At 40.6% G+C, this 22855-nt stretch overlaps 2 protein-coding genes and 1 long non-coding RNA gene across 3 annotated transcripts in view; 2 read left to right on the top strand and 1 right to left on the bottom strand.

The window, feature by feature from the left end:
• The window catches only part of LOC147171461 (uncharacterized), a 28818-nt gene extending 8453 nt beyond the window's left edge, over positions 1–20365 (bottom strand). Inside the window, exons 1-3 of the long non-coding RNA XR_015095488.1 lie at positions 20283–20365; positions 19250–19387; positions 3351–3455 (exon numbers count right to left, since the gene is read on the bottom strand). This is a non-coding gene — a long non-coding RNA (uncharacterized LOC147171461). The remainder of the gene's footprint in view (positions 1–3350; positions 3456–19249; positions 19388–20282) is intronic.
• Positions 943–10405, top strand: LOC147171462 (polypeptide N-acetylgalactosaminyltransferase 17-like). The gene is made up of 11 exons (XM_086079739.1): positions 943–1261; positions 1470–1653; positions 3332–3498; positions 3785–3959; positions 5255–5452; positions 5653–5770; positions 7170–7358; positions 7667–7804; positions 8438–8533; positions 8713–8874; positions 8950–10405. Exons 1-11 carry the CDS (start codon positions 982–984, stop codon positions 9085–9087), a joined length of 1845 nt encoding a protein of 614 aa, XP_085935865.1. The 5' UTR covers positions 943–981; the 3' UTR covers positions 9088–10405.
• galnt17 (polypeptide N-acetylgalactosaminyltransferase 17) lies at positions 11125–21182 on the top strand. Its single transcript, XM_086079738.1, has 11 exons — positions 11125–11877; positions 14077–14260; positions 14441–14607; positions 15879–16053; positions 16167–16364; positions 16695–16812; positions 16927–17112; positions 17195–17332; positions 18917–19012; positions 19275–19430; positions 20304–21182. The coding sequence occupies exons 1-11, from the start codon at positions 11535–11537 to the stop codon at positions 20451–20453; spliced, it is 1911 nt and encodes a 636-aa protein (XP_085935864.1). The 5' UTR covers positions 11125–11534; the 3' UTR covers positions 20454–21182.
• The last annotated feature ends 1673 nt before the right edge of the window (positions 21183–22855 follow it).

Genomic DNA, 22855 nt, shown 5'->3' with positions numbered 1-22855 from the left:
CTGAGCAATGGAATGTTTTTCCCCCCACAAAACAATGACAAAAATGCATCCCTGCGATAAATGTCGTTGAGTGTAACAGCTTTAGGAGTTCTGCCTCACCCAACTTGACTTAAAGTGACACTAAGGAACTTTTCAACCTTAATAACATATTTTCACAACTCTTCTGATGAAACATTGACTTAAAACTAGTTGAATGGTAGCTTTGCCATGGCCTGAGGGGGTCTGTCTCATTTTTACTAGCACTAAACAACTTTGAGGAGGATGGTAGGAACACTGCCACGCAAAAAAACTACAAATGTGCTGACTGCTTTATGGCATACGTCGCTTGCCCCTTTCCCCATTCGTTACAAAGCCGGAAGTCAATTTGCCTGTCGTGAGCTCAGCTGCGGTGGTCTTGTCAGGCCATTGTTGCGTCTCAAAAATGTAGTTTGCACTGATTTCATCGCATTTGACAAGAATGAGTGGTGTTTAACGCAGATTTTGGATAGAACTTTCAAAATGTTTGGCAAGAAATGGAAGGCCATCACAATGTACGCCATGTAACCAAAGGTTCGCATATTGAACATTTTTAACTTCTTTAACTGCTCAGATCAATAGCTTTCAGGAAAAATAAGTTGAGGCAAAGGCTGTGGATACTTATGAACTTGTGATGTCTTATTTGTTTTTAAGAATACATTTGTCGAAATAATTGAAAATAATAATTCTTCAGTTCATTATGAGATGTTGTATGTAGAATTAAGAGATGGGAAATATTCCTGTGATATAAAATGTGAAAAAGAGAAACACTGTGGCTTTCTGGATGCACCGCTTCATGCAAGGGGCGTGGCGTCAGCTCATTTTTCGCATTCTGCAAACAACACCAGTCTGCTAATTACAAGTTAATGGCTTGGGCGTGTGCGAGGTGATCTGATTCAATACCATAAGACACACAATCTCATCCAGTTTGCTCACTTTCACACACGTCGCTGCTGTCTTCTCGCCATGACTTTCAGGAGGAGAAACTGGAAGCTCCTACTCCTGCTCAATGTGCTGGGGCTGGCGGGAATTTTCGTTCTCTTGACCAACACCAGATGGTCCAAAATGGGGCATTTGCTTCCGGCTTTAGAAGCTCCGGTTCCGGATGCTCCTCAGATAGTAGAGAAGGTGCCGCAAACGGAGCCGGAGACAAAGATTGAGCCAGAGAGGACCAATGAGAGTGAGCAGAACGATCTGAAGGAGAGGATCCGCTACCTGGAGGACATCGTGTTCAAACAATTGAATGGTAGGATTCAACCTATCTAGACATACTTCCTGGTTACGTAACCAAATTCAACAACATTGACGTTGCAATTTTTTTTTTTTAAAAACTTGTGCCATTTAAAAAAATTAATAATTTTTTTCCAAATTGTTCGCAAGTATAATTCTTTAGCTGATTTCCGGATGACTGAATCATGGTCATCAACACAACACAATGGTTGTGTTATGTTCAGGTCTTTCCAGACCTCTTGGCCTGGCCGAGGGCTTTGGGGCTCCGGGCGCAGATGGCGCTCCCTTTACACTGTCCCCGGAAGACAAGCGCAAAGCCAAAATCCTAAAGGAAAAATACGGCTATGACATCGTCATGAGCAACAAAATCTCCCTGGACCGAAACATACCGGATTACAGACCCAGCAAGTGAGTACACATCTGCCACTAACCGGAAAGCAGTATTTTCTGCAATAAACAAAAGCATTTGTGATTAACGGCTTTTTAAAATGCTATGCAGATAATAAAATGCTATGGTATTGTTAGCTCATATTGGTAACATCCTACTGACTTAATGGGGAAGTCTACCTTAAACATTTCTCGACAATATGTTATGTGACCTTACTCGTCTAAACATGATATTCTGATTAAAGCAACACTAAGCAACTTTCAGTTTATGTTGATTATGGCGGCACCATATGGACAAAAGCGGTAATGTTATGCCTGAAGGAAGACCACGTTTCACATGAGGACAAGCGCATTGTGTCGTTCTTGAGCTCACGCTAGTCAAATTGACTTCCGACTTTATAACGATTGGGGAAAGGGGGCAGTGACGTATGCCATAAAGCAGTCAGCACATTTGTAGTTTTTTGCGTGGCAGTGTTCCCACCATCCCCCTCAAAGTTGTTTCGTGCCAGTAAAAATGATACAGACCCCCTCAGGCCATGGCAAAGATACAATTCAACTAGTTTTAAGTCTATGTTTCATCAGAAGAGTTATGAAAATATTTTTATTAAGGTTGAAAAGTTTCTTAGTACTACTTCATTACATTTGTGAAATATGAGTTATGACGCAAAATCTAGCCGTTTTTATCCATCTGTGAAAATGACATCACAGTTGCTCAGGTCTCAGGTAACAACCAATCACAGCTCAGCTTCAGAAAACAGGTGAGCTGTGATTGGTCATTGCCTGAGACCTGAGCAACTGTGATGTCATTTTCACTCTACAGCAAGTGGCAAAATGGCCGCCTTCTGAATAGATCATATTATTGCCAAGAAATTATTAATATTTTTTTTAAAAAGGGGGGGTTGACTTTTCCTTTAAGGCCAAAAGCTATGTGGTCATCAACATAGTCATTTAAATCAATCCCAAAATTATGAGTAATAACTACTAAACAAACGCTGTACTATTGTTGGCTCAAAATGCTAATGTCTTACTACTAACATGAGGTCTATGCTATATGATCGTCCATTTTGTCATTTGAATTCCATAAAAATAAAAATCAACTGGTACCTATTTTTCTGCTCTGAAGTCAAATGGAATTTTATGCTGTTATGCAGGTGTTAGCTCAAATATGCTAACATCATGTTAAGACATGTGGTCTAAAAGCTATGTGGTCAGACAGGTAAAATTGAATTGTGATCTGTAAAATATGCTTTGCTGTTGTTAGCTCAAAATGCTAATGTTTGCTATCAATTTGTGGTCAGAAATCTGCATAATAATTTGTCATTCAAGAAAATACACACAAAAAAATAAAAGGCACATAATCGTCCATTCCAAGTTAAACACTTGCATTAGCTGTGAAATATTGCTATGCTATTATTTGCTCCAAATCAATGCTCTTGGCTTGTGGTTTGAAAGCTAACCTGTATTGCCAAAAGTATCCACTCACCTGCCTTATAATTAAAAGGCAGTTCATTTCATAACTGGACTATCTGGAATTCACTGAGCTCATTGAGAGTGACTCATTCTTTCACAAATGTTTGTAAAAACAGTCTGCTTGCCTAAGTGCTTGATTTTAAACACCTATGGCCATGGACGTGATTGCAACACCCGATTCATTCCAAATGCATCGCGAAACAACGCGTGTGTGTGTGCGTTTCTGTAGATGCAAAGAGTACACCTACCCGACGGATCTACCCCAGATCTCCCTCATCTTCATCTTCGTCAACGAGGCCCTGTCCGCCATCCTGCGCACCATCCACTCAGCTGTCAATCACACGCCGGCCCATCTGCTCAAAGAAATCATCCTGGTCGATGATTGCAGCGATGACGGTACGGTCAGTCAAAACGAGCACTGAGAAGGCTAACTAGCGCAGCTCACTTGAGGTTTGCCTTATGTTGTGGGTGTGCTCACAACAAGGACAGATGAGTTTGGCCATCACACCTCGCTCCGAATGTTAATGTTATGCTACTAAAGTGAACTAATCTAAGCAAAACAAAACCGTTTCAATTTGATTTCCGTGAAAATGTCACCCGTTCTTCTGCTTCACAAATTAGCAGTCAAACTGTAATCCATAGAACAAATGTCTGCTTTTGCTTTTTTGTTGTTGTGTTGCAGAGCAGCTTAAAGGACCTTTGGAGGAGTATGTGAATAAGCGCTACCCTGGTCTGGTCAAGATCATCAGGAATCAAAAAAGGGAGGGTCTAATTCGGGCCAGAATCATTGGCTGGGAGGGGGCCACCGCCGAGGTGACGGCATTCTTTGATGCCCACATTGAGTTCACCCCCTTATGGTGAGGTCAGCAAATGAATTTTGTAATAGATGCCTCACAAAAATTGGGTAGTAAACTGTAATATAACTGAAGCCATTTCTGGTAAACCAAAACAGCAGTACCTATTAAAGGCACGTCAAGAGTTTCCAAGATGAGAACGTGCCTAAGTGTGATCTGGGTTGTAAGTCACCCACTTCAGGCAGATAAATGCCTCCCTCGTTCCACCAAACAAACAAAAAAAGGTAATTATTGTAAAGCAGTAAGAGTATACGGTAATTCTGTTAGGCGGCGCAAAAGCGCAGGTGAACGATTCAAATGCAACTCAACTTTACAGTTTTTATTGAACAAACGGAGCTTGACACATAACTGAACATTAACAAAAAGCGACGTGACAAAAGGTCAACGTGTACCTACAGAAAAACAAAATAACTAACCAAGGAAGGTAGGCGGAGTACCACGGGAGGAAGATAGGCTACGAACTAAGATTAAGAATGAAAACAAAAATACCTACACAAGGTACGTACAAATCAACAACCAGAACAATCACAGCAGTACTTGCAAGAAACAACAGAAGACAAAAACTAGGAACTAGGAGATAACCGGCATGAGCACGAGAGTAACAAAATGCTGAGGGAATGGCAAGCAGCAAGAAGAATAACTTGGCAATCTTCCTCTCGTGAGTCATGTGTATAAATAGCCTGCTGATTAGGATTGCCTGCAGCTGAGACACAGGAACTCCGCCCACCGACACTCCAGGTAAACAAAAAAAAAAGACAGGAAACAAATGACCAGCAGAGGGCAGAATGAAATAAGACATGACACATCCATTGGAATCCTGTTGCTAACCAAACCAGGAGCACCTAGCAAGGCAAGTTAAGAGTCCCTATGCTGAAATAAAATGGGGAATGCGCCTACCTCCCAAAGAATACCTTGCTCGCTCAAGCAGACAAAAACAGGCAGTAACTGTAACCTATCGGAACTGTATTGCTAACCAAAAGAGCAGCACCTGGTTGGGATGTAAACCGTCTCACAGATGAAGCATGGAGTGTGTCAACCACTGAAGACAAATGAACACCTCCCTTGTTCCCATCAAAACAAAAAACTGGTGGTAATTTGTAACTGAAACCCATTGGACCTCTGTTGCTAAGCAAAACAACAGCACCCACTGAGACAAAAAAACACAGTGATGAAGTAAAATATAATGTGAAAGATGAAAACAGGTGCCATTCATGATCAGATGATCCTGTCAGTTCTTGGATTTTTATCATGGGGACGTTACAGTAAAGAACCAAGCCATGTGCTTGCTCTCCACTCAGGGCCGAACCGGTTCTGACCCGGATCAAGGAGGACCGCACCAGGATCATCTTGCCTGCCATCGACAACATCGATTACGAAACTTTCCAGGTGGCCTCCTATGGGCAGCCAGCCCACGGCTACGACTGGCAGCTGTGGTGTAAATACATCAAACCCTCCGCAGCTTGGAAGGACCTGAATGATGAATCTCTCCCCATCAGGTGGGCCGAGACCACTACGTGTAACCCACATTACGCCTTTTCATGACTGAACCGGAACCATGTCAAAAACTTGTGTTAACGGTTGCACCTTCAGATATTATGTATGGATGGACTCATGGAAATACATTTGATGTGATGGTGGAATGTCGTAAAGAAGACGTCAACGTAAACATGTTTTTTCTTTTTGGGTTATGTGACAGAAGTCCTGCCATGATTGGCTGCTCCTTCGTGGTCCACCGGGTCTACTTTGGCGAACTAGGCCTGTTTGACCCTGAAATGGAAGTCTACGGGGGAGAGAATGTGGAACTCGGGATCCGGGTTGGTATCTCAAATGATTTCAAGTTAGTGGCTAACACAAAAGCTAAAGTAATTGGCATAATCACTGTCTTGTCAAACATCCCAAACAAGATGGGCTGAAAATATGACACGCATGTGGTAGCTAGTAATAGAGTACAAGTATTTTTGTACTCTTTTGCGTGTTCCAATAAATCAGAGTTGAGATTCTTGTGAAGAGGTTCCTTGCAAGGTTTATTCAGAAATTTCTGATAACACAATATGAAGTCACCCAAGCAGTGATCCGTCCACAATGTGTGTCCCAAACTCGAGCACACGGCACATTTATTGAAAAAACAGTGTTCACAGGAAATCGCCTCTGCCCTCCCTCATCAAGTTCCCGTAGGTGCAAAAATCAGATTAGACTTCGACAGCAGTATCCTAGCTCGTCCTTGGACTTTCAGTGACCGAACAGAAAGTCCTCAAACTCTACTCCCTTAGATAATGAAAATAAACGTATTAATTTTCTATTTTCCAGGCAAGAGAAGAAAGATAAGAAGAAAAAAAACAAAAGCATTATACATCAAGCTATATTGAGTTAACATAATTACACCTACATCTACACAGTTATAACTAAATTCAAAACTGTTAAAATATAAAATAAAACAGTAAAAATGTTAACAATGCTAACACTAGCAAGCCAGTCTAGCTAGCTAGGGGCTAGCACAAAAGCAAATGTAGCACATGGCACTCACTCCGTGTGCCATGTTGTCGAACATCACAAACAAGATGGGAGTTAAAATGTAAAAAAGGATAAGGCTGCTAGCCTAGCAAGCCAGTCGAGTTAGCTAGTGTCTAACACAAAAGCTAAAGTAGTTGACATAATCACTTCGAATTGTCAAACATCCCAAACAAGATGGGCTGGAAATGTGGCACGCATATGGTAGCTAGCAAGTCAGTCAGTCAGTCTAGCTAGTGCCTGGCTAGCACAAAGGCAAATGTAGCAGGCGACACTCACTCCTTACGCCATGTTGTCGAACATCACAACCAAGATGCAGTGAAAATGTGAAAAGCATAAGGCAGCAAGCAAGCCAGTCGAGCTAGCTAGTGGTTAACACAAAAGCTAAAAGTAGTTAACATAACTGTCTTGTCAAACATCACAAACAAAATGGAGTGAAAATGGGAATAGCATAAGACATAGCAGGCCAGTCTAGCAAGATAGTGACTAACACAAAAGCTAGCTACTTAGCGGCCAGCACAAAAGTTAACACAAAGGAGTTGACAGTCACTCAGTGCTCGTTCTTGTCAAACATTAAAAAGAAAAAAGAAAAAGATGGACTAAAACGCAGCAGTCGAACAAGATCCCAATCAATCAACCGTTGTTCCCAAAAGTGGTCATCTAAGTTTTTTTGTTAACATTATTGCCCGACTGCGTCTTCTGCAGGTGTGGCTGTGTGGTGGCAGTATGGAGATGCTGCCATGCTCCCGCGTGGCTCATATCACGCGCTTCAAGAAACCTTACCTGGAAAACCCCCTAGCCACCCTCATGCGGCGCAACGGCCTTCGCGTGGCCGAGGTTTGGTTTGACGAGTACAAGTCCAACTTCTACATGGCTTGGAACATTCCAATGCAGGTAACGCTCACTCATCTAACCCAATCCAAATACGCTACTCACTTAAAGTTTGGACAATTTGACTATGAGGTGAAATTACTGGCTGCCCTTGCAGGCGTGGCCATTTTGAGACTCTGAATTTTCCAATAACTCTGACTGGTCAGTCATTAGGTGTTGTGATGAAACAAAATGAAGTTATCATTGAAGGGAAATTATTTTTGGAGTTGTTTCAGTACAAAAAAAAAATGCTAAGAACTTGGTAAAAAAATTCTTCCAATTCAAGTTAATCAAGTGTGTGACATACTAACTTGACCTGATATCTGGTCCAGGATCATGGCATCGACTATGGAAACATCTCTGAGAGGGTAGAACTCAGGAAGAGACTGCAGTGTAAGAACTTCAAGTGGTACATGGAAAATATTTACCCTGAGATGAGGACGTACAGCAAGACGGACCTCTACGGCGTGGTGAGTCCACTCATCTCAATTTAGTGTCGTCCAAAATATGTCATTCCAATTTTGGTCTTGGTCGCACTGAGCAAAAACAGCGGACTTCCTGGGTCATTTCAGACTTTGCTTCTTTAGACTTTTTTGTGGGTTTACTCATGTTAAACATGTCTACCAAATTGTATGTTGCTTAGTCAAACTGGCTCCGGGGGTTAATTTTTAGATTTTAATGTGGTTTGGCGCAACTGAACAAATTGAGCCAAAAATGGGCAATTAAAAAAAACATTGTGAATGTTCTTCTTTTTTTTTTTTTTCGTGGATTCCTTCTTGAGACTTTTTTGTAAGTCTACTCAACATGGACATGTCTACCAAATGTTACGTTTCTTAGTTAAACCGGCTTCACGGGCTGAATTTTTGCTCGTTTAATTTGGTTGGGCACAACTGAGATATTTGAAACTAAAATGGAGGTTTCAAATCAAAATGGCAGACATCCTGTGTCTTTTCTTGAGACTTTTTTGAGAGTCTACTCATGATAGACAAGCTTCTATGTTGCCAAGTCAAATTGTTCAAACAATTCCATCGCACACTATATAGTCATATCTTTGGCATTGATGATGGCTTGGAGATGAAAACTGGATTTATTTGTCGCATCAGATGTACAACTTCAACGTCACCAATCTGTGTTTGGACCAGGGTGACAGAATAAACCACGCCCCCATCTTGTTCAACTGCCACGGCCTGTCTCCTCAGGTAGCACTTCCTTATACAAACAACACGACGCTGCCTTCACACGAGTCAATTGGTTTATAAAGCACTTGAAAAAACACAAGTGATGGTGATGCTGGAGTCAACCCAATCTGCTCAAAATCCATAGCTACACATCTAGTTATAAAAACAACCAGTGTGTTTTTTTTCCCTCATCTCTACAGTTGGTACGCTACACCAAAAACAAGCAACTGTTCGTGGGCACGTTAGGCAGCAGCAGAGAAGAGACCAGGTGCCTGGTGGATATTCCCCCCAACGCCACACCGCAGCTCCTGGACTGCAGCACTGTGACTGACATCAGGAAGACCAAGTGGATTTTCAATCAGGTGACACTTTGCTCTTACCACATCAAATTCGAGAGGTCAGACAGTCTGATTTAGCTTCACTCTGTCAACCTCCAGGGTCAGTCGGTCCGAAACCAGTTCACGGGGCGCTGCATGGAGGTGGTGGCCAGTCCAACCAGGCCGTTCTACAATGTGGTGATGCAGCCATGCTCCGGCCAGAGTTGGAACTTGACGATTCCTGCCGTACATGTCTGAGTTGTCATCTACTTTACTTCCCGGGCTCTGCGCAATGCGTCCGGCGGACTCGCTGGATCGGGCTGGTCCTAAACGCTGGCGCAGTTATTGCTCGAGCCTGTAGGAGGCGCTCCTGAGCATTGTCCTGGTCTCGGGTCTGGCGCAGACATCTTTTGTGTGTCGAACTGTTTTTCTATATTTATTGCGTCTGCGCTTGAGATGGAAACAGGGCATGCTTAACCCTTTCTGGATTTTATTTCCGTCCAAGGTTGTTCAGAGCCATTTTTTGGCCACGTACTAACATCATCATCATCATCATGATTTTAGATATTTTTTGGCTTCTTTAACTGCACAAAGTTTTTTACATACCAGTGCTTGTCATTAGAATACCCGATCTTTTTTTTTTTTAAACCTTTAATTTCCAATTTGTTTGTAAAACAACCTAAAAAAAAATTCTTTTTTTTTTGTTGCTATTAGGTCAGTCTTTCTACAGCCAGCAGAGAGAGGGAACTTCCACTTCTTAAATCAAAACATAATTGTTCTCTACTTCTAACAATCAAAATCGTGTCATTCATTTCCGCCTTTAGAGTGGACATGAAAAAGACTGTAGAATGAAACACACTAGTATGATTCAATTACTAAGAAAGCAATTAAAAAATGTAGTTTTCATGGCTTTCAAATGGACAAAATTTACAATTTGATTGAACACGGTGTATTACTGATATAATTTAAGAGCTGAAGTTGGAAAGGGCAAAATCAGACACATATTTTTTTTAAACTGAGAAAAATGTACATTTATAAGATTTTAGATTAAAGTGTTAAAAACAATTATTTATTTTTTTCATTATTTTTATTAAATATAAATAAATAATAAATTAATTCTTTTAAAAAAGTGTTAAAAATCTACAAGAATAAAGTCAAATATTTTGACAAAAATGTTGGATATTTAAAGTGATGTATTTTCACGATTAAGTTCATAATATTATGTGAATTAAGATGTATATTTTCTCACAAGCCAAAACATTCACTTGAGCCGGAAGCTGAGCCTCACCGTGTTCACGGATTAGACAGTCACACTTGGCCATGAAAATGATTGAACTGATATTGACACACATTACCATGCTTGTTGTGTGTTGTGATATATTTTGTGTTATTGTTTGGGTCTGCTTGATGTGAGCTCAGAGTTGTGCGGGGAAACTTTGCATGCCGGTGTTGTCTCCTTCACTCAGTTGCATCTTCAGCTTCATGTTTTGTTGTCCTCATTTTTGGATAGGATTCCTCCTTTTTTTCCAGATTGAAGTCATCAATTGATTAAAAAGGGTGTAAATTATGCAAATGATACAGTGTATACGAATGATTATATTACTCAGCCATACGCATTTACACATTACATTATAGTACAAATTATTTTATAATTTAGAGGAATATGTATACACAAATCAATCATCATTAATTGATAATGTATTCAATTAATATACTGTATATTGTGATGAAATGTCAAGTTTTAAAAAATAATATACAATAAGCATATGCAAAATATATCATCGATGTAAATTATAAATAATTATACACTTCTATACAACACAGCACGTCGTATTTTACAGCACAGTATATGATCGGAATGTGTTATTTTATAGTGCATTATTAAAAATATATAAGCTCAACAAATATATATATATATATATATATATATATATATATATATATATATATAAACTCAACAACAAAAAAGTCTCATTAAACACCTGGTTCTTCAGTTACAAATATATGTCTTTTAGAAATGGTAACATGCCATATACCAAATTGAAGGTTGGCCGTTTGTGGAGCTAAATGTGGAAGTTAAAGCATTTCTCGAATTGAAGGCTACGTCGACATCGACCGGCCACGAGTCCACATTCTTGTCAGGAGCGAGGCGTTTCAAAAAAATCTTCTTTAAAAAATAAAATACAAATGGTATTATTTGGATTTGTATATATTTCTATAGAAAAGTTTCAGTTTAGACTTTAGAACTTGATTTGAGTTAAATAGGTCAAGAATAATCCAGTCTGAAATGCAATGGATAGCCTACATTGAATAATTAATGTATATCAAAGGCATATAACTTAAAAAAAAAAAGAAGTGGTTATATCATTTTAATAAAAACTTGTAGCGTGTATCATCTGTGATTGCGCATGCGTGTGCGTATGTTACCGTCTGCTCGGCACGCACGGATGCTGATCGCGTGCACGCGCATTCTCCTTATCATCGTCACCGTCATCAGCGGAGCAGAAGGAGCGACGACGGAAGCGAACTCGAACATGAACGCGAGCATGAACACGAGCACGAGGTGGGTGGCACCGGTACGGAGGAACGGACATCTGCTGCCCGCCTGAGAGCGCGCATCCGCGGGATGCCTCGCCGACGCCGCCCCGGTTAAAGACCCCAAACCGTGGAGTCAAACCACGGAGAAACCATCTTCAATCAAATCAATGTTGATCACCCCCCCTTTGGCGCAACCCCACGCTTGTCGCATTGAGTTCTCCTCGTATTCTGCTAGTGGCCGGAACCCGAACCTCCCTCCCTGGCTGTCCATGGCTTTGAAATGGAAAAGACGGCGGCTTCTGCTGGTGCTCAACGTGCTCGCGGTGGCCGGGATCATGACGCTGTTGAGCCGCTGGAGCAGCGTGCGCACTCCGGAATATGCGGACGCTCCGGACGCCGAACCCGAGCGCAGGAGGCCGAGCCGGGCTAACGGAACCGCCGCCGTCAGCCACCAAGAGCTGCTCAGCAGGCTCAGCTTGCTGGAGGACGTCGTTTATCGACAGCTGAACGGTATAGCAAATTGCAACGTTTGAGCATTTATTTAAGCTTTTTTTTTGGGGGGCCAATAATTGGAATGATATCAAACAAAATCATAGCTAAGCCTACATATGCCACTGGAGAATGCAATTTGAGGAGAATTTGCATGTAAATGTCGAAGAGCTGACTCAAAAGCTGGGGAATGAATCGAATTGTTGTAATATAGAATGTGACGGAATTGGTAAATATGTTTTTTTTTTTTAAATGTCTTAGTTATTTACTTTTGCTGAGAAATTCTGAAAATGCGGCTATTTAATAGCTTCACAAAATTCAACAAGATGAACAGCTTGAAGCTGGAATGTTTTGAAATGGTCAAGTCAAGTCATCTTTATTTATATAGCGCTTTCAAATAGCCGTAGCTGTCACAAAGCACTTTACAACATAGGTGTCAACTCCGGTCCTCGAGGCAGTATACAGTAGGCAGGTACACCTGGAGCTGGTTGGTAGCCAATCACAGGGCACACAGAGACGAATAACCATCCGCACTGTGGGACAATTTAGAGTGCTCAATTAACCAGCCATGCATGTCTTTGAAATGTGGGAGGAGATCGGAGCACCCGGTGAAAAGCCCCACACAGGCACGGGGAGAACATGCAAACCCCACCCAGGAAGGCCGAAGCCCGGACTCGATCTCACGCCCTCAGCACTGTGAGGCGGATGTGCTAACCAGTCATACACCGTGCCCCCCTTGTCGTAAAATCAACCCTCGTTCTGCAGCCGAGTGCATAAATGAATGTTGCCTGTTTATCGGAGAAATGCGATGTGAAGACAATGCAGACTAAAATATTGTTCTTGTCCTTGCTCCGCTGACAATACAGGGTCCGCTATTTGCTTCTTCTACTATAGAGATACCCGCCAAAATCCAACAATCTTTACAGTATTTAGTATTTACCTGTAATCCGCAAGATATACGTGCCAAAACATAGTTGCTGTAAAATATACAGTAATTGACTGTACTTTGTTTTACCCACAATGCATTGCTGTATACAGTTATATACTGTAACATTAAAAAACAAGAAAATGCTGTAATTTGTTTTTTACTGTAGATTTTACAGAAATTTGTTACAGTGTACACATATAAAAGAATGGTCCACTTTTCCAGTCCCATCTAATCTGATTCACTTTCAAGCGCCGAACCTCCATCTCCACATCCTGCGCACGCCGCGCCGACATTCTCGTCCTCAGCTCCACCAGCGTACAATGTCCAGCAGCACCGACCCCTCCGCCGGGCAAAATGGGGCTGTGAAAAATGCGACCCGCAGGTGCCCAGTGGGACAGTCGGATAGCACCGGCATTCCCCCATCAGCACCGACACCGTCCCTCGAGGAATGTTGACGGCCAAAACGCCGACAACAGTCCACTCCACAACGGGTCCACACGAAGGACAAAACACCACATGACAAGAAGAAAGACGAAGACGGCTGCCAACTCACAGCGCCATCAACAAACACAGCCGAAACAAGAATATATAACATATAATATATGATACCAGAATCAGTTCAATGGTTCAGCACAGGTTCTGCACAGTGAAGTTGAAGTCGGTTTGAATGGTCAAGAAATGTGCACGGAGGAAGTAAATGTGCAAAAAAAGTCAGAATTTTACTGTGGAAATTTGTGAAATAATGAAAATGTCCTGAATATTTTAACCATTGACGTAAAAAATTCAATATTAATACTATTTCTATTAGTTTAAGATTTTTTTCCACTTTTGTTAACAAGAATATGAAGACCTAGAATAGTTTTTTTATATTGTACATTTAGAACAGATATAAAATTTGTGATTAATCGTGAGTTAACTATTGAAGTCATGCGATTAATTAAAATTTTAAAAAATTAATTGTCTGACTCCCCAAATTTTTAATAATTTTTCTTTTCTTTTTTTAAATTAGGGGCGATTAAACTTTTAAATTGTAATTAATCACATGACTTCACTAGTTAACTCACGATTAATCACAAATTTTATATCTGTTCTAAACGTACAATACATTTTTTCTAGGTTTTCATACTCTTGTTAACAAAAGTGGCAAACAAATGTGAAACTAATGGAAATAGTTCAACATAATTTTTTGACGTCTATAGCCGCCAATGGCAGTGAACGAGTTAAGTTGGAATGATTGTGGCTTGGAATGTGCTAACTGCTAAGCTAACCATCTCCTCATGTGTTGCGTTGAGGTTTGTCCAAATCTTTGGGCCTCATCGAGGGTTTCGGGAGCCGGGGGGCCGGCGGCCTGCCCGCCAGCCTTTCTCCGAGCGAGGAGAGCGACGTCAAGTACCTGAAGAACAAATACGGCTACAACGCCTACCTGAGCAACACCATCTCTCTGGACCGAACCATCCCGGACCACAGACCCGACAGGTCAGTTTAAAACCACTGCGCGACGAGCGTTTTGTCGACACGAGTACCAACAGATGTAAAACATTTAAGAATGATGTCCTTTTTCGGTTAATTGATTTGTTTGTATTTTTCTTTTGTGCTCATTCACATATATATATATATATATATATATATATATATATATATTGTCTGTACGTATAGGTGCAGAGATGTCAGCCACCCGCGGGATCTCCCCCAGATAGCGCTGATCTTCATCTTTGTCAACGAGGCCCTGTCCGTCATCCTGCGCTCGGTCCACTCGGCTGTCAATCACACGCCGGCCCACCTGCTCAAGGAAATCATCCTGGTGGACGACCACAGCGACGACGGTACGGCAGTAACAAGAATGTATGTGAATTTTGGGGGAAGTGCAGCTCTAGTTCCTTAGCAATGCATTCATTATTGTGCTATTTTGTTCGGGAACTGTTTACTAATTAGGAAGATGATGACGAAGAGGAGGAAGCGAGTGCGTGCGAGCGTTTTGGCTGAGCAGGAAGCGTCTGACGAGTTGAGTCACAGATCAAAAGGAGCTCGTCTGTTGTTTAGACTCCGAATAGGGTTTACATTACAAAAGAGTCTGGAATAAGAAAGATGAGATTGGCAGAGTATAAAAATGGTGTAGTGGTCCCTCGACTCTCAACTTTTACCATTTTTTTTAAAGGAGTAGTAGTCAATGAATTTTAAGTGTCCGTCATTCATCGTCAATCGTCAACAGTCGGGACACCCTTCCGTCATCGTCAATCTGTCAATGTTTCAAGCCGAACTATCTGTCCATCGTTCATCAATTTTTGCAGAAAAGTCAGCGTCTATCAATGTTTCTGTCATTCGAGGTGTGCATCCGTCAACGTTCTGTCAATCGTCAATCCGTCACCAAAATGGGACGTCCGTCAATGACAGATTGCCGAATTTATTGACGGATTGACGATTACATTGACAGACGGAAACCCACTTCTGTCAATGCTAAATTCTTAATTTTTTCAAGAAGTTTACCGTCAAATGTCAACAAAATGGCCGTCCGTCATTGACGGATTGACGGACCTTCTGTCAATATTGATGGAATGCCCACCTCTGATATCTGATGTTAGCCTATCAGTATATCAAGATCTGATGTTAGTGGATGGACATTTGACACGATACCTATTACCTGCTAGTGCTAGCAACACCTTACTCTTGTGTATCGGTTCCTGATGCTAACGTATTGCTATCCGATGCTAGCATATCCATATCTGATGTCAGCGCATGGACATTTGACATTAGAATATCGATACCTGCTCGTGTAGCAATTCCTGATGCTAGTATATCTCTTCCTGATGCTAACGTACTTATATCTAATGCTAGTGTGACAATATCTGATGCTAGCGGATGGACATTTGATGCTACAATATCAATACATGCTAGTGTAGCGACACCAGATGCTAGTATATCGCTTCCTGATGCTAACGTACGCATATCTGATGCTAGTGTATCCATATCTGATGTTAGCAGATGGACATTTAATGATAGAATATCGATACATGCTAGTGTAGCGACATTTTATGCTAGTGTATAGTATTATTGTCTTTAACGTAAAGAAGAAGTTGAAGGTGTTGTTGTGTTGTAGAGCAGCTGAAAGGACCTCTGGAGGACTACGTGAATAAGCGCTACCCCGGTCTGGTCAAGATCGTCAGGAACCACAAGAGGGAGGGTCTGATTCGGGCCAGGATCGAGGGTTGGAAGGCCGCCACTGCCGAGGTGATGGGAATTTTTGATGCCCACGTGGAGTTCACACCCTTCTGGTGAGGCATTCAAATGTATCGTCCTTTCAATAGATGCCGTGTCCTGATTAGTCAGTGGTGCGGAATCGGGAAAAAAAATGCCGTGTGTGTTTTCCTTCACATTTACTCATCAGGGCTGAGCCGGTTCTGACCCGAATCAAGGAGGACCGCAGGAGGATTGTCCTCCCATCCATCGACAACATTAATCATGACACCTTTGAGGTGGAGCGTTACGAGAACTCGGGTCACGGCTTCAACTGGGAGCTGTGGTGCATGTACATCAACCCACCAAAACAGTGGTGGGATGATGGGGACGTGACGGCACCCATCAGGTGGGCACGCCTCACGTAGAGAATGTCATTTATATAATTTCATCCAACAAACGTCCACTAGCTCAATGCTAACATATAATAGGAAACTCCATAGACAGGCTAATAGAAATGAGCATCGATGTTTCGGCTACGTTGCATCTCTTTCAGTAGAGCTCAGTGCTGCCCAGTATGTGGTGGCACAACGTGGTACTACACTGACGGCATGTAACTCCAAATGCGACCTTAATCGGAAAAACATTTTTCTGTCCAAAATCCTAAAATCAATGGTATTCAAAATTTGTGAACCAGTGGGCGACTCGTAAATGATTATGTGCTTTGGTCATGTGACAGGAGTCCCGCCATGATTGGCTGCTCCTTCGTGGCCAATCGGCACTTCTTTGGCGAGATTGGGTTACTGGACCCTGGCATGGAATTCTACGGGGGAGAGAACATCGAACTGGGCATCAGGGTTAGTCTATCGGCATCCTTCTGCTACTCAGCCCAAATATTATAGCAATGTGTATTATTTAGTGTGACTCCTCATCCATACTCATGACAAAAAATGAGCTCTTTTCACTTGTAGGTGTGGACATGCGGGGGCAGCATGGAGGTGCTGCCATGTTCCCGCGTGGCTCACATCACCCGCACGAAGAAGCCCTACCTCACCAACATCGCCTTACACACGCGTCGCAATTCCCTGCGCGTGGCTGAGGTCTGGATGGACCACTTCAAGACCAATGTCTACGTGGCCTGGAACATCCCCGTAGAGGTGACGCCCACATCATCTAGGATCTTGTTACGGCGAGCATGTCAAGCGCTCGCCTGGTGTAAAAATGTGACAACCGCCGCAGAATCACGGCATCGACTTTGGAGACATCTCCGAGAGGGCGGCACTCAGGAAGAATCTGCAGTGTAAGAATTTCCAGTGGTACCTGGATAATATTTACCCCGAGATGAGGACGTATGGTAACATGCTGTACTATGGTGAGGTGAGTCCACATAAAATCATCCATCATCATCTCAGCGTCAAAAAATTGAGGCTGATGCCGATATGGATATCATGCTGTTCTACAGCGAGGCATAGACTCAAACTAAACTCACAATGATGACGAAACCATTGCAGTTATCTTAACCAATGGGAAACCATCGTTAGCCTAGACCAGGGGTCTGCAACCTGCTGCTCTGAAGCCATATGTGGCTCTTTAGTCCCCTTTAGTCCTGTGGCTCAGTGTGGATCTTACAAAAATAAATAAATAGTAGAAAAAAATTTTTTTTAGATAAAAATATTCTTTAAATGAATTAATGATTGAGATTTAAAAAAAAGAAAGAATATTAATTAAATATTCTAAACATGGCAGAGTTGTTTCTAAATTACAGAAATACGTCCAAAAAGTGATCATAAAATGTCCAAAAAGGAAGAGGAAAGAGGGAAAATAAAACCTCTATGAATTTGCCAAAAATGTCAGAGAATTGAATAAGAAAGGAAGAAATGAAAACATTTTAAAAGGAGTTATAAAATGTCAAAAAATAAAAGAAAAAATCCTGAAAAGGACCATGAAATGTTCACAAAATTGAAAAAAAAAAAAGTCAGAAAATTGATTTAAGAAAGCGGGAAAGAAAAAAATTCGAAGTAACTGTAAAATGTCCAAAAACAAAAATTACCATAAAATGTCCAAAAAAATTGCCAACGTCTGAAATTGATAGCAAAACCGGCAGAAAAAAAAAGTTAAAAAAAATAGCCATAACATGTCCAAAAAGGAAGAGGAAAAAGAGGAAAATTAGCATAAAATGTCCATGAAGTTGTCAAAAATGTCAGATAATTATTTTGTTTTTTTTTAAGGCAGAAATGAAAACATTTAAAAAAAAATACCTATATAATATCAAAAAACAAAAGAAGAAATCCTGAAAATTACCATGGAATGTCCACAAAATTGCCCCCAAAAAAGTCAGAAAATTGGTTTAAGAAAAAGCGGGAAATAATTTTTTTCAAAAAAATACTATAAAATGTCCAAAAACAAAAATTACCATAAAACCTCCACTATGTCCAAAAAATTGTGAAATTGATAGCAAAACAGGCAGAAAAAAATGTCAAAAAAAAAATAGCCACAACATGTCCAAAAAAGAAAGAAGAGGCAGAAAATAATAATAATATGCCAAATATGTCAGAAATTTGATAGAAAAGCAGAAAAAATTAAAAATGTGAAAAACAAAGTATGAATAATAATGATAATAACAATTATAAGAATAATCATCATCATCATCATAATAGTAATAATAAACAGAAGACAAAAGATAAGAAAATGAATCTCAAGGTATTGGATGCTGCATATTTTTCACTAACACACTGTTTACTTTACTTCTTTTGCATCTCCAGACAGATTTTTTGTTATTTATTTGGCCTAAAATGGCTTTTTTGACAGGAAAGGTTGCCGATCCCTGGCCTAGACCTTATCTGAACTTACTTGCTAGGCAAGTGTTAGAATTAGCCCTGCCTAGTCATGTTTTGCTAAATTACTCAAACGTGTTTTTTATTAGCATTTCGTAAGTCAAAACTGCTATGTTTGTCATTTCAGATGCGCAACTCTAAAGCGAACCACCTGTGTTTGGACCAGGGTGTGAAGGACAACCACACGGCCATCCTGCATCCCTGCCATGGCTGGGGTCCACAGGTAGGATGGCAATTAGCTGAAGTGCGCGCTTGGCAACAGAATACTCTGTGGGGCTGTCAAAAGTACTCATACTCTGTAATTAAGTAGAAGTACAAATCCTATACGTGCAAAGACTGGTAAAAGTGGAAGTATTGATATGATATTGATATGAAAGGATGCAAGAAGAAGTAAAAAGTTATTAGAAAAACATACTTTAAAATAAATGTGTACAAATTTGTACAAATTTGTACATGTTACCTGGCTCCATGTTCATGTCTCTCAGATAGCACGTTACACCAAAGAGGGTCATCTGTTCGTGGGCCCGCTGGGCAGCACCGGGGAGGACACACTCTGTGTAGAGGACAATGCCAACTCCACGTTACCGCAACTCCTGGACTGCGACAAAGAAAAACATGGCACCGAGTGGATTTTCTCTCAGGTGACAGCTTCTTCGAATGAATGCTTACAGTTTGCTTGGTCTTTTAGCTTAGCTTATTCTATTTCTTCTTCTACTACTACTACTACTTTTCATGAAGTTTGAGGGCAGGCCAGGGCTATGGTGGTCTAAAATACTGTTAGCCTAGCTTCTTAATGACGTCATATTTCTTCTGCTACCACTACTACTGTTGCTACGTCTCATGCTTCTTTTATTTCTTCTTCTTCTACTACTACTATCTCTAATGCTACCATCATTACACCTAGTATTTAGTTGCTAGTTACTGCTGATTCCACTTCTTCGCATGATTGTAGAGAGTTTGGTTGGGCTACAAAACTGTTAGCCTAGCCCAGCTTCTTCTATTTCTCCTTCTACTGCTACTACTTTTCACGAAGGTTGAGGCCAGGGCTTGTGTGTTCTAAAATACTCTTAGTCTAGCTTCTATTTCTTATTCTTCTCATACTACTACTACTACTACTACGTCTACCTACCACGTGACTGTATACAGCTTGCTAAGCTAATAGTGTTAGCCTAGCTTCTTCTATTTCAACTACTACTACTACCACTACCACCACTTCTTCTCATGAACGTTGAGGGCTTGGTTGGTCTATCATACTTTTAACTAAGCTATTTAAGCTCATCTGTTATGTTTAATTAGCCAAGTTAGCCTAGCTTCTTTGACAGTATTTTTTTTTACATGCGTCTACTACCACTACTTATCAAGCGTGTTTGGTCCGTCTATACTGCTGTTAGCCTAGCTTAATTCCTCTATTTCTAATCTTGCTCTTCGCAACTAACTACTACTACTACTACTACTTCCAAAGGTTGAGGTATTTTTTGGTCCATAAAACTGACCTTCCTGGTTTTCTCCTGTAGGGTTCTTCCATGGTCAACTCTGCCACGGGCCGCTGCTTGGAGGTGGTGCCCGCCAAATCGCACTTTGGCCACCAGGTGGTGCTGCAGGCCTGTTCTGGACAGCAGTGGACCATAAAGAACACTATGAAGGAGGTTGCCGTGTCTGATTAGCGGGGCCGTTGCAGCGTCACACATTCAGATGATTAGATACATGGGGACGTCATGGACAGTTTTTGGGACGGTGATGATCGCCTCAGATACGAAGTTGGCAAATGCGTCGGTCGACTTCTAGCAGGACAGTGAATTGGGAAAAACCTGAATCTGGTTGGTTAAGAAGCGGGTTCTTAGAGAACAGCGGTCCCCAATTTTTTTTTTTTTTTGCTCTTCTGACCATTTTGAAGTCATATTTTGATGGACCATCATTAAAACAATTGATTAAAAATACAACTTTACATAAGACTGAATGTAGTTAGTTTTTCCCACATTTCTCTTCAACAAGCCAGTCTCATTTTGGGGTAATCTTTTTTTCTTTCAAAAAACAGCAAAGGCTTGTTTTTTTTTTTATGCTGGGTGCTTGGGCTCCACGCACTGAAGCCGTTTTAATAGCTTCATTGCCAAATTTGCAAGCCTTTCGTGACATATTATGCAAAGCGGGTTCGGTGCGTGCCAGTCAAATAGCAACAAACCCAACCCGCGTGTATGATTGCCAATATCGTGGGCTTTGTGCCATGTCGTGTGACTGCGATGCACCTGATTTTCAAAATAAAACAAATTTCAGTGTGCTTTTGAGACATGAACAAATGTATATACATGAAGGATTGTATTGTTATGCCTCAATGATGTCATTTCCTGTGCCAACCAAGACCGTCTTCCAATAAACTAAGTTCTTGATACTTTAAACCATGTTTTTGCGCCTCACTTCCTGGTTTAGCTTGTTGCTAACATGCATACAGACTAGAGTTGGGATAGGGACCTGCCTCGAAGTAATAGATGTACCTCCACCAAAAGTTTTAGAATTGCATATGGATGCCACAAGAGCAAAGCAATATTTAATCTAAATGAAGTTCCTCAGCAAACTTCAACATAGTTCCCAAAGCCATTTAAACATTTACAATATTTGATAGGCTTGATATTCATCGTAAATTCCCTGTACTAGTACCGTTTAAAAAAATTGAGCCACACAGTGGGTATTAGAAAAACAACGTTTTATTGCATCATCTTGTACACATGTTCAGTATTTACACACTGAGCCTTGTTAAATATGACAATTTAAAGTCTATACGTGTTTGTTCAGTGTCGCACATGCAAAGTGTGTGTCTGTGCTTGGTTAATATATTGTGGTGAGTGTGTCCATGCTACTCCAGAGACACCCCCTCGTCCTTTTCCCTGCCAAAATAAAAGCCCAGGAATGGAGGCATGCAAACATTCCTGCAAGGCTAGTTTCCAAAATAATATAATAATAATTACTCTGAATGGTAGGAGCACACACACAAACCGTTGGAGGTAAAAAGTAAAAATAAAAAGGTGTGGTTTTCTGTAATTTTTTTTAATATTTGTGTTTTGATGCTTTGAAAACAAAAGTTGCTGTAAGACCAGGGGTGGGCAAAGTGCAGCCCGCTATGTTCTTTAATCCATTCATTGTGAATAATAAAATAAAAATATAATTAGTTTGTTTATTAAACAATTTTAGTCATGCATTTACTAGGTAATTATTTGTTTTTAATAAATAATTGGTTAATTCATATTAATTACATTTAGTATAAACTATCAAATAAAACAATAAAAAAACTATTTTATCACTAAAATAGTTCACACATGCATTAGATATTAATTATTTTAAATACATAATTGGTTCATTATAAATATACTAAGCATAAAATGAAAAAAATGAGAATTAATTATTAGCATATCATTCAAAGAAACAATTTGAATTTTGCATACATTTCATTGTTGGTTTTCATGAATAGCCTAATTGGCAATTCATTAACAAATGTAGCATAATTACTATTATTCCATTACTTTATAAAACTATTTAACATGTTTTACATACACGTTTTAACTGTATCTTATCTACAAATGACGTGGCCCATCTGTCCATTTTGAAAATCTTTTTTGCCCACCCCTTGATCCTTCTCACTGGACACATCATTAGGTACACATTACATTTTTAAAAATAATAAAAAAATAAAGGATAAAAAGTAAAGATTCGCCCTTGAATATTATTAATGTAACAAAATATTGTATCATAATGCCGATAATAAATAAATTTTTAAATTCTAATCTTTTGTAATATTAATGTCGTTAGTTACCAACACGCTGTTTGCTTGATGTCCACTAGAGGGCGCGCCTGCACAAAGCTTGCTGGTCATCCTGTTTTGTTTCGGTTATGGCTTGAAACACGCATTCCGCCTCAGAGTGACGTCATCTGGCGCAAACGTGTTGCTGTAGTTGTGCGGTCACAGTGTTTTGTTACTTCATAAAACTCACATACAACACCACGTAAAGCGTGTGGGCGGGGCCAAAGAGACCACGTGGCTTCCTCCTTGTTATAAGTGCGGTGAAGGTGTGGTGAC

Source organism: Leptonotus elevatus, chromosome 7, assembly GCF_054856555.1.
Source record: "Leptonotus elevatus isolate MCC_2025b chromosome 7, RoL_Lele_1.0, whole genome shotgun sequence".
NCBI classification, from domain to species: Eukaryota; Metazoa; Chordata; class Actinopteri; order Syngnathiformes; family Syngnathidae; genus Leptonotus; species Leptonotus elevatus.
The sequence above is the reverse complement of the archived record's forward strand: the minus strand, read 5'-3'. Positions and strand labels throughout refer to the sequence as shown.

Excerpts from the sequence above, each read along its gene's own strand:
- LOC147171462 (XM_086079739.1), top strand. The coding sequence starts at position 982 with ATGACTTTCAGGAGGAGAAACTGGAAGCTCCTACTCCTGCTCAATGTG. Across the intron at positions 5,771-7,169 it reads ATGTGGAACTCGGGATCCGG|GTGTGGCTGTGTGGTGGCAG; the intron begins GTTGGTATCTCA and ends CGTCTTCTGCAG. Across the intron at positions 7,359-7,666 it reads CTTGGAACATTCCAATGCAG|GATCATGGCATCGACTATGG; the intron begins GTAACGCTCACT and ends TATCTGGTCCAG.
- galnt17 (XM_086079738.1), top strand. The coding sequence starts at position 11,535 with ATGTTGATCACCCCCCCTTTGGCGCAACCCCACGCTTGTCGCATTGAG. Across the intron at positions 14,261-14,440 it reads CCGGACCACAGACCCGACAG|GTGCAGAGATGTCAGCCACC; the intron begins GTCAGTTTAAAA and ends CTGTACGTATAG. Across the intron at positions 19,013-19,274 it reads GCCATGGCTGGGGTCCACAG|ATAGCACGTTACACCAAAGA; the intron begins GTAGGATGGCAA and ends CATGTCTCTCAG.